Source organism: Haliotis rubra, unplaced genomic scaffold, assembly GCF_003918875.1.
Source record: "Haliotis rubra isolate DU_JTF1 unplaced genomic scaffold, ASM391887v1 Scf104, whole genome shotgun sequence".
Classification (NCBI taxonomy): domain Eukaryota; kingdom Metazoa; phylum Mollusca; class Gastropoda; order Lepetellida; family Haliotidae; genus Haliotis; species Haliotis rubra.
Genome location: NW_025764937.1, coordinates 2,090,891 through 2,105,140, shown reverse-complemented (window position 1 = coordinate 2,105,140; position 14,250 = coordinate 2,090,891). Strand labels below are relative to the sequence as shown.

The 14,250-nt window shown below is 40.2% G+C and overlaps 1 protein-coding gene across 1 annotated transcript; it reads right to left on the bottom strand.

Annotated features, from left to right (window-relative positions):
- Window positions 1-884: 884 nt before the first annotated feature.
- On the bottom strand, window positions 885-14,207 carry LOC124274385 (dynactin subunit 2-like). Its single transcript, XM_046709768.1, has 13 exons — window positions 14,146-14,207; window positions 12,743-12,814; window positions 12,197-12,293; window positions 11,641-11,708; window positions 10,750-10,848; window positions 10,354-10,514; window positions 9,722-9,863; window positions 9,111-9,176; window positions 7,575-7,613; window positions 6,479-6,628; window positions 4,794-4,896; window positions 4,102-4,193; window positions 885-2,868 (listed from the first exon to the last, which is right to left on the bottom strand). Exons 1-13 carry the CDS (start codon window positions 14,179-14,181, stop codon window positions 2,782-2,784), a joined length of 1,212 nt encoding a protein of 403 aa, XP_046565724.1. The 5' UTR covers window positions 14,182-14,207; the 3' UTR covers window positions 885-2,781.
- Window positions 14,208-14,250: the final 43 nt, after the last annotated feature.

Here is a 14,250-nt window from a genome sequence, read left to right as displayed (position 1 = left end):
TATGGAATCGATACCATACTCCCACATAAACAGCTTTGGATACTTTCCCGGGTGAGACCAGTTAAGGAACGTTTGGGGCAGAACAACATCCACCCCGGCAAAGCACCAAATTTTGCTTGTCTGAGCACGCCTAAGTTGGTACATACAGAATCTGAGGTTCAGAAGTCAGACCTGAGACAGTCAACTGTTCACAATGGAATCCTTGGTTTCATCCAATCAACTTTGTTGGTTGTACAAGGTCTACAGGCATCCAAGAGACCGTTTTAGAGACGCTTGCGTGACTCAACGTCGTCAGAGTTGGGTGGAAGTGTCATGACATGGGCTTTTATCATCCAAAACTGTGTTCCACAGGAGATATCGCATGTGTGAGATCAAACGATATCTCCTAGGAGATATCGTTTTGACAGTAGATTTTGTACAATGCCCTGACAATGCTATGACGTCATGTACTTGATGACGTCACAATGCTATGACATCGCTGCACTGCAAGTCTAATGGCAGTACCATGTTCAGAGATGTACATTTTTCATTGAAAATTAATGAAGAGTGATTTTGGATGATAAATAGAATCTCACCCTCGTGTCTTCTGATATCAAATATATCAACACTCGTTGATAAAGTAAAAATATCCTCGGCAAGCCTCGGATATTTGTAACTTTATCAACTCGTGTTGATATAATTGATATCAGAAGACACTTGGGTGAGATTCTCTATGTATCACAATTCATGAGAGAACATTATTATTGTAAAATAAGTTTATCCTGCGTCCATTTGCACTCTCTCCACCACTGCCTTCAGCCTTCAGATCTGCACTGCCTTCTAGGGGGTTGTGCATGAATCTCCACACCGCTTGATCAGCCCACAGAATACACCCAGACATGTGATTAGAATAAAGCTTTATTCAACAGAGGCTTCACCAAGCACTGAGAAAAGCACCATGAAGCACAACAGATGTATATTACAGAGACCAGCACATCGAGAGTGTATGTACATACCAACACTAATCATTATACACGTCTAACATTATCTTAGGCTTCAGAAAATGTTTGACTTATCGACCACAATAGATGAAATTTATCACTGGGGACAGATTAAGTAGACATTCACATGCAATGCACAATTACAATGTTACCTTGGTGTCAGTGGTACATACCGCTATGTATGCTCAACAAAAAAAGTTAAGGACCACTCCAATATTCAATATTTAAGTATCAAATGGATCATAATATGAACTCTTAAATATCTAAATATTGAAAATGGGGGTGGTCCTTAACTTTTGTTGTTGAAGATATATATACAGCTAGCATTGACGTGAGTGTGAGATAGTTGAGTATATATAAACAGCTAGCATTGACGTGAGTGTGAGATAGGTTTAAGGCCAATTTGAACAGTATTCCAGTCATATCACAGGATGGAAACTTGATGTGGGAGGAAACCCACAAGCACACAATGCTGACAAACCTACAAATATCATTGGGATACGAACACATGATCATAAATTCCTGGTGTCATCAAGGGAGACGGGGCAGTGGGGTAGCCTAATGGTTAAAGCGTCCGCTCGACATGCTGAAGACCCGGGTTAGATTCCCCACATGGGTGCAATGTGTGAAGCCCATTTCTGGTGTCCTCCGCCGTGATATTGCTGGAATATTGCTAAAAGCGGCGTAAAACCATACTCACTCACTCACTCACTCAAGGGAGACAACCCTAATTACGGCACCTTCGACAACAGGCCACCTGGCTTTGGAAGCTTTATATGGTGCAATAACTGTTCAAGTACAACACTGCAAGAAGAAATTTCTTTACATTTTGTCACTACATATGCAGGTGTTATGGAGGAATGGGGACTATAAGCTAAAGGCAGTTGTTTAATCAAACTACTGAAACCATTACCATACAGAGCGCAAGTCAAGTATCAGATCCCTTGCCATAATAAACATAACACATATACTGGTATGTAGAAAAAAGAAGATTCATATTATCATAATTACAATGTTTATTATAAGAAGTTGCTTTTCGAAACAAATAACAGGTTGAAATTTACTTCACACCAATATTCAATGCTCGCATTTAATAAGATCTAATTCAACTAATTTTTATAACTAGATGTTGCTTGTCAACCCAAGTATAAGATTGAAAATGAATCTAAACATACCCATGTTCATTCAGATCATGGTTACGATGTTTCAAGGAAGGTAATGGAGTACATGGCTTTTCAATCATTGCTGATAAATGCATGACATATAATGAATATTCAGTCAGTGTGAATACATTAACATATTCAAATGCCAGACAGGTTAACTGAAAGACATACTTTGGCAATACAATCGGTGCACCAACACTCCCTACCAGTGAGAACTCATTCTGTTGTTTGATAAATGTCTCACTCTTGACCCTCCTTCAATCAGGAGCTTCACAAGTGATTTCCACTTCTGGCTATTTTCATTTTACACCCATTGATTCACTTATTTTGTCTTTTTAATACACACGCTAACTTTTTAAATGTTCAATAAAATAATGTGTCACATTACCATAACAACCATACCTAAAATACGATCAAAACAAATATCATCACTGTAATAATCTGCAATTATTTAATCTGTAAATAATCTAAGTAATTTATATATACTTAATTCAATTTTTACTGGTCCATGCAACCTGCCTTCTTCCTTTATACATATTTGTGTCAAACTTCAACAAGACCCCTCCGAACCAGTGGTAGAAAGATGAAGGAGGAAATTGCACATCAATAAATTAGACAATGTTATGGCTAGGAGTCCATTATTTCTGCAGGACTTTGATTCGGCTTTCTAGGCTTTCACAGTTCTTCTTAATGGCGTCGGTGTTCTGCTTGAATGTTCCCTGGAGCTGAAACATGACACATTGTTTATCAAAAAACATATTCACTGGGACCATACTTGTGGATTTTTCTGTCTTGGATTTTGTCATGACAGGTTCGAAAAATTAAAATACTTATTGTTAGAAATGTTTTCCATAACAGCTTTGAGACGTACAAGTTTACCTTTGAATAACCCAACACAAAGTTTTCAAAGGACATCCAGCATATTTGGCAAACAACTGTTATGTTTTGAAAAACCATGATGACCCACTTGCTTCAAAACAACCATCATACTTTATCTTACCTTCACGTAATTTACTTTAATTTCATTGGTCAATGATGCTTTAACAAATTTCCGTGTCCCCCCTCCAAGGTGGGTGACAAATGGAAAAAATATTACTCGCTGCCACGGTAACTGCCAAACTCTCCGCCGAGAAGCTGTATCGCTAAAGATCGTATGACGTCATAATATGATGCATGCAGTGCCCGGAGTTCGAAAACCGTTCGTTTTTGAGTTCACTATGAAGACATTTATTTCACCGACTTTCTCTGCATTATTTAAACTATTTTATACATTGAATCGTTAGCACACTCAACTTAAACATAATTAACTATTTTTATAGCAGTTTTAAGCTTGTCAGAATATGTTTCACTGATTTTAAAAATCCAGACGAGTGTCAGACGCCATTTTGTTTACATGTCATATAGTCGGTAGCGATCTCCCAAATAAAATAAGATGATATTTTGTACATTTAACATGGCGGTAAGATAAATACGTCGTATGCTTCTCCCTCGGGTAATAGAGTCTGATGGTACACCTCTTTGTAGCAGTGTCATCCCTCGCCTACTGGCTTGGGTAACACTGCTACAAAGAGGTGTGCATCAGACCGTATTACCCTCGAGAGAAGCATACAACGTATAATGTTATCAAGAGGGTCACAGTGAGCTGACAGAACAACTGCTGACTCAGCAATATTCCACCCATTAATCGAGCAAGACTTTATAAAGGACAAGATCGGCTTTGAAGTGTCAGTCACATTGTTTGACAACACCACACTCAGCAATATCCGCCTTTACGACAGTGGCCTGTAATCGAGTCTGGACAAGACAATCCAATGATTGATACTATGAATAGCATTCCATACGATTGGGATGCAATGACACCAGGTCATTGAGTCGGGAGACGAATGTCTTCACTTGCCTCCTACCATCAGTGTAGGACCAATCGAACCCAGAATCCCCACAGAGTGCGAGTACTATACCTGCGCCAGCATGTCTGTGTGTGCCTTGAGACTGCCATTGATCTCCTGCTGAGACGTGTCCAGGTGGGTCAAGGCCTGGCTGAACTGAAGAGCTGTGGACACAGATACATAACACCATCACAATTTCCATTTGTTATATTAGTTTAGTATTACACCTTTTTTTAGCAATATTCCAGCAATATCACGGCGGGGGTACCAGAAATGGGCTTCACACATGGTACCCATGTGGGGAATCGAACCCACGTATTCGGAGTGACGAGCGAACACCTTAAGCACTAGTCTACTCCACCACCCAAATTTATTATGTAGCCATGACAACGGCACACTCAGACACATTCAGGCTATTTGACACTTCTATGAGTGAGTGAGTGAGTTAATGGCAGTGGCAGACACTTCTATGAGAGGTATTTGGGGCACTAAAGAAGGATCACAATGTTTTGATGAACAACTTTATTACAGTGGGTGCAACGTTTCAGTGTAGGTTTGAACATAGTTATCATGGCAACATTGCTCCCACAGTGATAAACAAGTTGTTCATCAATATATTGTTATCTTCCTCATATGACTCTAGAAGGTAATTCATAAAGTGACAATTACAATTCACAAACATGTGCAAACACCAATAATCTTTCAGTCATGAGAACTATACACAGAATTTCTGAACCAGAGTATTCCCCTCGTCAGAAACGTACCTTGTTCGTGGAGATCTTTGAGGGCCACCATCCTGTCAACAACTTGAGGAAGTGAATCAGCAACACTCTCCCACTTTTTGACGAGCTCGTATAACTCGGACACCTAAAACAATTAACAGAGATACTTGAAAGGAGAACCAAGGCAACCTTCTGTTACACAATCCATTTATACAGCAAGAACACCTACAATTCATTCCCTGGAAACTTATGTACACATTAGACACTTATTTGAAAACATTCTGCAACTTGTTTTGTTACATTCAACACATATTTATAACTGCACCAAAACTATTTTTACAGTCACTTTCTTGAACAAATTCTTCTAAAACATCTTAGCATCCACTCAACTTTCAGTCACTGCCTATAAGAGTGAGTGAGTGAGTTTAGTTTTACACCGCACTCAGCAATATCCCAGTTATATGCCATCGGTCAGTAAATAATCGGTCTGGACCAGACAATCCAGTGATCAACAGTATGAACATCAATCTATGAAATTGGGATAAGATGACGTGTGTCAACCAAGTCAGCGAGCCTGACCACCCGATCCCGACCACCCGATCCCGACCACCCGATCCCGTCAGCCGCCTCTTACGACAAGCATGGGTTACTGAAGATCAATATTCTAACCCGGACCTTCACGGGTTGAGACAAGCATGGGTTACTGAAGATCAATTCTAACCTGGATCTTCACGGGTAGCCTATAAGATGATGCTCATCGTGGTACTGATCACAAACAGAAAGCCAGCCCTAGCACATGAATTACTGCTTGCTAATAGACTGACATTGTGTTGCATTATTGCACTAAACAATGACAAAGATTTGTTACTCTCTACAGTGACTAGATAAATGTTGTTGATGCATTTATTCATGAAATTGACTCAGCAGATTTAATTTACACAATATGCACCCGGTATTCCTCCATGAAAGCAAAAGTGTTAAATGTGGCTTTATATACCGTGATGCCAGATACTGCTAAACTGAAGCAGGAGCTGACAGCACTATCTAACTGACAAGAGGAGATATACAAGTAATTCCCCTGTGCAAGAACTTTGTCACCTAAGGACAAGCCAAGTACTTTGCTGGCTACAACTGACATTGGAGACGAGATGACAAGACTTTATGGATGATCAACTTCTTTATTTTAACAATGGCGACGTTTCGTTATAGGTTCTTATACCGTTTTCAAGCATATGGGGGAATGAAGGGGTACACCAGTTTATATACAAGATAAGACAAAGAGATGACAATAACAAGGGTGGGAAACAAAGCATCAAAGAAAGGTACATGATGAGCTACAATAGCTAATGATGGGCTAAGATAACATGAATGAGATGAGTGGGTTTACCAAGTTAATTAGGCAGAAGCCAAGGTGGGCGGGGATTAATTAGTCTTAAATTGACATTGGAGACTTCAAAAAGTTATTTCCTCAAGGGAGTTAAGCAAGTTCTACCTTTTACTGCACATCACTAAATCAGCTCTGTATATCCACAAATAACTATTCACACGATAAGACATTTACCACGTTGCTGAAACACAAGTATGGTGATGATCAGATCATAATCAGTGTGAATCATTATCAACACCATTCTTGGATTCGAACCTTGATGAATACAGTGTGAACTGTGCAATGCCTTAGACCACCACTAGGCCACCTTAGCCCCTATGATCATCATGATCCACGCTACCTTTTTCTGTTTTTCCACATCTTCTTGTGAGGCCTTCTTCTCTGCTATCTGCGTGAGTTTCTGCAACACACTCTGCAGCCGAATGTCCACCTGTTCTAGGTTGCTCTGTTCCAGTAGGGACAGTTTGGAGTTGAGGACACTGACCGCACCCTGCAGATTGAGCAATGGCTTACAACATGGCTGCTTGTAGCAACAAATAATAGAAGCACCGCATCGTACCTCATAATCAACAGAAAATATAGCAATCATTACAATGTGATAATGATTGTGTGTGTTCACATGTGACTACTGAATGGGAGAATTCAGAACATATTATTCAGATGCTAACTGATAATATCCAGCATCTATCTTCATAGTCCAGTGGGGTAGCATAGTGGTTAAAGAGTTTGCTCGTCACTCCGAAGACCCAGGTTCAATTCCCCACATGGGAACAATGTGTGAAGCACATTTCTGGTGTCCCCAGCTGTGATATTGCTGGAATATTGTTAAAAAAGGTGTAAAACTAAACTCACTCACTTCATAGTCCAGTATACGACAGGACTTGAGTGAGTGAGTGGGTTTTGGGGGTGTGCGTGCATGTTTTAGACACTTTTATATATTTTCGACACAGCAATATTCCAGCGATATCATGTTTGAGGATGTAAAACAGGCAACATGTTGGGAAGGGAACCTAGGTCTTGGTGTGACGACAACATCCACTGTGCTACCCAGAGTCCCAACATGCCCCTTGATTCTCCTGGACACTGGGAGATAATACTTTATAACATGGGAGATAATACTTTATAACACTTTATAACATGGGAGATAACACTTTATAACATGGGAGATAACACTTTATAACATGGGAGATGATACTTTATAACATGGGAGATACTTTATAACATGGGAGATGATACTTTATAACATGGGAGATAATACTTTATAACACTTTATAACATGGGAGATAATACTTTATAACATGGGAGATGGTACTTTATAACATGGGAGATAATACTTTATAACACTTTATAACATGGGAGATAATACTTTATAACATGGGAGATGATACTTTATAACATGGGAGATAATACTTTATAACATTCGACTCATAACTTACCACAACACTCTTGTTATCAGTGTCATTGGTCAGCAGTGTCTGAAACATGAACAGCTCAATTAGTGAGTGAGTTTGGTTTAATGCTGCTTTGAAGAGAAGGACATCTTAGTGTGGAGGGAAAGCCTGAAGTGATGCTTGTTACTGCTTGGGTAAAACCAATGAACAATGACAGGATGAGACAAACTTGGAATCCTAAGGACAGCAAACCTCTATAGACATATGACCAAGTTCCCTAAAGGATGTAACACTGCACAACAAATTGTGGTACATTACACGACTGAGCCACCCATGATCCAGAACGGTGCATTTATGAACTGAGGAGACCATAGTTTTGTATTCAGAATGTTCAAACAGACGAAGGGAAAGTTTTCAGTTTTGTTTTTGGTGTTTGGTGTTCAGCTCAACAGTATTCCAGCTACATGTTGGCAATCTGTATGTAAACCTGGACATCACAGATCCAGGATATCACGAGCACACCTCATATCATCTGGTTACAATATCACACAATCAACTGCATCCTCTGACCATGTGATCAATTTTCAAATGTGAGGCACTGTATGACAAAATTGGATCGCTGCGAACCATTCACAAGGATGGCATCGGCAAGGAATATCGTGATGGAGGGAAGCTTACTGCCCACATCAATGCAGATGTGCAGATGACGTATATTAAATAGACAACACTGGAAAACGCATTTTTTCAAAATATCTCTTGAATAATTTTTGTGTTCAAGTAAGTCAAATCTGGTCCTTTTGTGAGAGATGCTGCCTCACCCTTTTCAGCATTATGAAAAGATACATACAGTGAAACCTGTCTAAACTGGCACCCCACGCGAACGAAATATAATACCAGTTTAGACAGGGTGCTGGATTAGACAGTGACGATCATTTTCCAACATGACTGCCATTTACACTCATCAATCTCTTTATCTCTTGTTAAAATAACAAGTACAAATCAAGAATTTGGCAAGAAAACGTCAGACATTTTGGCTTGACGCCCTCTCACTGGTCTTCTTAAGTGCGATGTTTCGAGAGGGACGAAGAAGAGTGTCAAAGTCATTGATAAGCTGAACTCCAAGCTTCGCTGGTCTTGCCATCATGACACACAAAGTGACTTACGAGTCAATAAAACCAGTGCCTATCATTTACTCTCTGACACAGGTCATTCATTTGAAAACAGTTGATGCAATCCCCAAGTGTTTATAAAGCACAACTGCGGTAATCTTACGAGCGTTTGATTCACCGCGCAATCACTACTTCCTGATTATCAAGAGTGCAGAGAGGAGTGTGTTGAATTATGGGTTCTTGATTAGACTGCTCATACCCATGCCAGTTTAGACAGTGTTAAAATTGCTTGTTGGGACCGGAAAGTCAAGTTGGAATACGGAATAGACGGGTGCCGGATTAGACAATGTTTTAATGATCATAATATCATTGTAAAATGGCGGGACCAAAATTTTATGCCGGTTTTGACAGTGTGCTGGATTAAACTGGTGCCGCTGTTGGCAGGTTTCATTGAGAGCCATTGTATGTTTACCATTTTATCTACATTTTGTCCTAAAACGGCTTCCAGGCGCTCCAGCCTCTCTTCTAGACTTGCAACCTGTAACCAAGACAAATCATTCATTGAACAGAACACAGACATGCATCACTTAGAATATAGAAAGTCACCATTGTAATTAGAAAGTCCAGCCAATGGGACTTCTGATAGAGGGGCTGTCAGATCTTCATGCAGAGAGGCTAAGACGGATGTGGAGATTTAAGGGTAAAATATAATGTAACAGCAAACATTTCAAACCCCATGACTACCACAAAGCTCCTGAAATCAATCGCCCACTGGGGTTTTCTTGTTATTTGTTGTTTAACAATGCACTCAGCAATATTCCAGCTATATGTCTAGCTTTCTGCAAATAATAGAGTCGGGACCAGACAATCCAGGATGAGCATTGATCTACGCAATTGTCTTGGAGTGCCAATTGTGGTAATCTTTTTTTACATTTTACACTGACCAACAGTCAGTTTATATCAAGTATATATTTTTAAATGGGGGTGGAGTTAGGTGAGGAGGGGATGTGCGAGTTATGAGCAATACATGATACATGACACAACCCCGTAATACATGCTGTAGCATTAACCATGATAACTTACCCGAGCATTTTTACTGAACTGGGCTTGCTCAGGTCTGTAATACAGCTCATATGTCACATGATCTGGTCCTCCTTGCTGATTGGCTGGCACATTCTTAGCTGCCTGAACAGGCTTGTATGCATCAATCTGACTCATTAAACGCCTAGAGTGGGAACAATGAGATATTGTCAACAGTTTCACTTTGTCAGGAAAACTCATCAAATGCAAACAGTTATAATAAATACTACCAAAAAAGGATGCACGAACTACATTGTGGAAGAATGGTGGGGCAGCCAATAGTCCATTGACTGTAAGAGCAAGTGAGGTTAGTTTTACACCGCTTTTAGCAATATTCCAGCGCTATCATGGCGGGGAACACCAGAAAAGAGCTTCATACATTCTACGCATGTGGGGAATCGAACCCGGAGTGTAACATCAACATTCAACCACTTTTATGGAGACCTATTTGGACCTATCCCTTAGGCAAGTAAATTTGTTCATGATTTGCCTCTGTTCTCAGTTAATGGGTACACGGTGGGATAAGTGACTCTTAACCTTCTATCGCATCACAGGCAATATGGGTTATCCGTGGTAATAAATCCATGAAAACAGGCGCTTTAAAAATGATCATTGTCATTATTAAATACACCTACTTTCTCAATGCTCCCTGAGGGTCGGAGAGATCCACGGATGCCTCAGGTCCAAGGAGCTTCTCCAGGTGGAGGTCGACCAGCTGATGTTGCAAGTACTCCAGCTGTTTCCCCATCTGCACAGGTGACAACTTCTCTGTGGACTTCTCATCCTTCACTGTATCCTGGAGGAAACATAGACAGTAAAACAACATCACAACACTAACCACCATCTATTCAGTGCTTGTATCTTGTAATTAAACAGGTTGAGCAACCTGTAGGGATACACTGATAGTTCAAAAGGACCGACATGAAAAGACATTACTAAAGTCGTACAAGCTATGACAAACAACTGATCTTGTGACACTTGAACAAGTGACTATAACTGACAATGACTTTAAACAATGACCCACAACAGACCTTGATCTGGTTGACCTCCTCTGCCAGCTCACGGATCTCATGCTGTAGACGTTGGTACTTTTGCTGAGGTGTTTCCTTGGCTGTCGACCCCTGTTCCAGCTGAAAACAGACTGAACTTTTAGGACATTCTGAATCCATTTGTCAATACTTTGTGACACATGCCTTACTTTTGGGTGGAAATTATCCAGGCAGCTGCCTCAATCAAGTTGAAATACCTGGCTGTAGAAACATGAGAGAGGATGTGAGTTTAAGGTGTTTCTGAACATTAATTCAGTTATATCAAGGCATGTCAGCCTGATATGGGAGGAAAGCCCTAGGAGATGGATGTTTGCTAATTGGGTGATAAACAGAAACAAGGGTTTGGTGTTGACAAACCTAAAAACGTAAGAGCAAACTTGGATACTAAAGTGTTTCAGGCATGTCCCAGGGACATAACTCTGCACAAGAGAAAAATTCAAACAAAATGAATGAAAACAGCTAAGGAACCGTTTAATTTTGTACACATGTACTGGTTGTGGCGTGGCGTGGCGTGGTGTGTGTGTGTCATACACATTGTACATGCTTCTTCATAAAAATCATCATGATCCCCCCTAAATTATGAACAGTCCCTAATTACAAACGTTTTACGAACTTGATCAAAACCATTCGTGACCCACTCGTGTTATTCCGGGACAAGCCGAATACCGAATCTTCTTGGAGTTTATGGAAAGGGGCGAGTGGTGACGAATGGATCAAAACCTTATATCAAGCAAGCCAATTTCATTCAACATGCCCAAGCAATAAACTATTTACCTCATATCAGTTACTTGCGCCATTATAACTCAACAACTTGCGCCAATAATCATATAAAACCAGTTAACTGTGAATGACTGTATCATGCAGTCAACTTACTATTTCATATTCAGCCTGATGAACATCATAGCCAGTGCGTCTTGACTTGCTGATCCTGTCAGAGAAATCTGAAACAGACGGGCCAGGCAGGTTCAGGCAACACATTCACTCTTTGAGCCCTTATCACTGCTTGCATCTATGTTAATGATGGTTATGAGTACAGAATGTTTCAAAGTTTGCTTTCATCCCACAGATGTCACTCTTGAGGGGGGTGTCTGGCGAAGGAAATAATTAGTATCACATAATTCGCTGATTCAATTAAACACTACCCCTCTTCTGTAAGAGTAACTAGCTATAGTCTTCTCAGGTCTTTCTAATTCAAAAGGTATCCTAGAGGTTGGTAGATGTTTAAACATGTTGGATGAGGGTGTCCCAAACATTATATGTTATCACTAGGCAGGTACACAACAGTCTTGTCCAAATACGGTTACTAAGGTTACAGACTGACCAATTTCTAAAACAAACCATATTGCTGGTAATTTATTACTAGTAAGGCTTGAGAAACTGATGATCTTATACAAATTTGACATGTTGTGAAACATCTATGGCTGATTACCTATCCCAGAAGAGCTGGCCTCCTTCCCCTTAAAAATACTGTGAGCTGCCTTGGTGTCTATAGGCAACTTCTCCACACAGTCAGGACTTACATCTGTCTGGAAAAGGAAAGGGCAAATTGCACTATCAGTGGCTCATACTGGGAAGGGGAGATCACTCTAGATAGACAGATAGATAATTAAAAGTTTAATAGGTGTTCGGGCAACTGGGCCCATTTACACCTTGCCCATCATAAAATCACTCTAATCATATAGTAGAGTACACTCCGTGGTCACCATATCTGAGCAAATGGCATATTCTTTTTATATCATACTTTGAAAAAAACTTTCTTTCATCTTTCCATAATAGAAATAGCATTATACAAGTAACAGACAAGAATTGATCTTATTTCTCATCCTCTTATCTTATCCGACACTAGAAACTTGAAATCTGAATTTAAGGTCCACCTAAGTGTTAAGCTTGTAACATTGAAGTTATGACAAGGACCACTTGGCATGTACCATGTCCAGCGTATTGCTCATCTAAATCAGTAAAGACGTCAACTTACAGCATCTTGATGAATAGCCTGGTCATCTTCAGGCAGCTCATTTGTCTCAAACACATCTGGTGAGTTGTGGTCCTGCAACATGAAAAAGGTCATACATTTTCACATCAAGACTTCCAACATTAGAGCAACATCAGTAACAATGATATTTAAAAGAATCCATGTTGTTGTTTTTTATCCAAACATTTTACTGGAACCATTCAATCTCCCCACTGATATTTCCGAGGACAAAACTTTGGGTAATCTACCCTGACCATATGGGTAGATTACCCAAAGTTTTGTGAACTACAGAGGCACACGAGTGAATGAGTGAGCTTAGTTTTATGCCGCACTCAGCAATATTCCAGCTATATGGCGACGGTCTGTAAATAATCGAGTCTGGACCAGACAATCCAGTGATCAACAGCATGAGCATCGCTCTGCGCAATTGGGAACCGATGACATGTGTCAACCAAGTCAGCGAGCCTGACCACCCGATCCCGTTGGTCGCCTCTTACAAGCATGGGTCACTGAAGATCAATATTCTAATCCAGACCTTCACGGGTCTCTCCTGCTCTCAGAGGCACACAAGATCAGTGAGGCAAAAGGGGTACGATTTTACAGATTGAAGTTCGGGCTACAAAGAGGATCAAACACACTTTGCCAGCTTGAAAACAGTCTGCAGGGTTTGAGTACAGTACAGTTTATTTTAGTCCGATAACTTCAGCTAAGTGCCAAAAACATCAAAATCTACAGCAAAAGATTGTAGCCAAGTAGACTGAGACGTTTTGGAAATTTGTTGCTGTTGTTGTTGTTTTTTTAAAGCTGCAATATTAATAGCTGTGGGACACCTACGAAAGAGAATATGTGATCACTGTGAAATTATGCTGAACTTTTTTGCAAAAAACACAGGATGAGAAAGATAATCCATACACCAACTCAAAACTACACATCAGGATTTATTTAAATATGGAGCCAAAGCCAAAGATGATAAGGCCAATTTGATCGAAAGGGGGTACCCTTGTACCCAAATGGCTGTAAAATGTGGCAAATGGGTTCCTGGATAGGCACAGAGTTGAGGTGAACCTACACAACGAACCCAAAGGGTCAAAGAGGCATGAAGGATCAGTGAGGCGAGAGCAACAACTCATTAGAATAAGCTGATGTGCCGGATACTTAGCAGGGCTTTTGTCAGAAAACATCAAATATGAACAAAGTAACTGCCACTAAATCTGCCTATGTGAAATGAGTCACTCGACTAAACAAGTGGTGTCTGCACAAATGACAGGTAGCGAGATCCGTTGTATCGAGGTATCTGGGTATGCATGACACCTATCTGTTTCACTTGTTGGAAAGTAATGTAATCGGATGTAAAAAATGAGTCCAATACATTATTCTTGAACATCATTTTGAAAATTATAACTTACAATCCCAGGAAGATTAGCATATTTTGGGTCAGCCATCTTTATCGCCAGAGATTGGACTCTCGCGAGATTGTGAACATACGAGGCACAACTTATTGCGGTTCATCA

Coding starts and splice junctions, on each gene's coding strand:
- LOC124274385 (XM_046709768.1), bottom strand. CDS start 14,181: ATGGCTGACCCAAAATATGCTAATCTTCCTGGGATT. Junction 12,815..14,145: donor ATGCTAATCTTCCTGGGATT/GTAAGTTATAAT, acceptor TTCATGTTGCAG/GACCACAACTCACCAGATGT. Junction 10,849..11,640: donor ATCAGGCTGAATATGAAATA/GTAAGTTGACTG, acceptor GTCTGTTTTCAG/CTGGAACAGGGGTCGACAGC.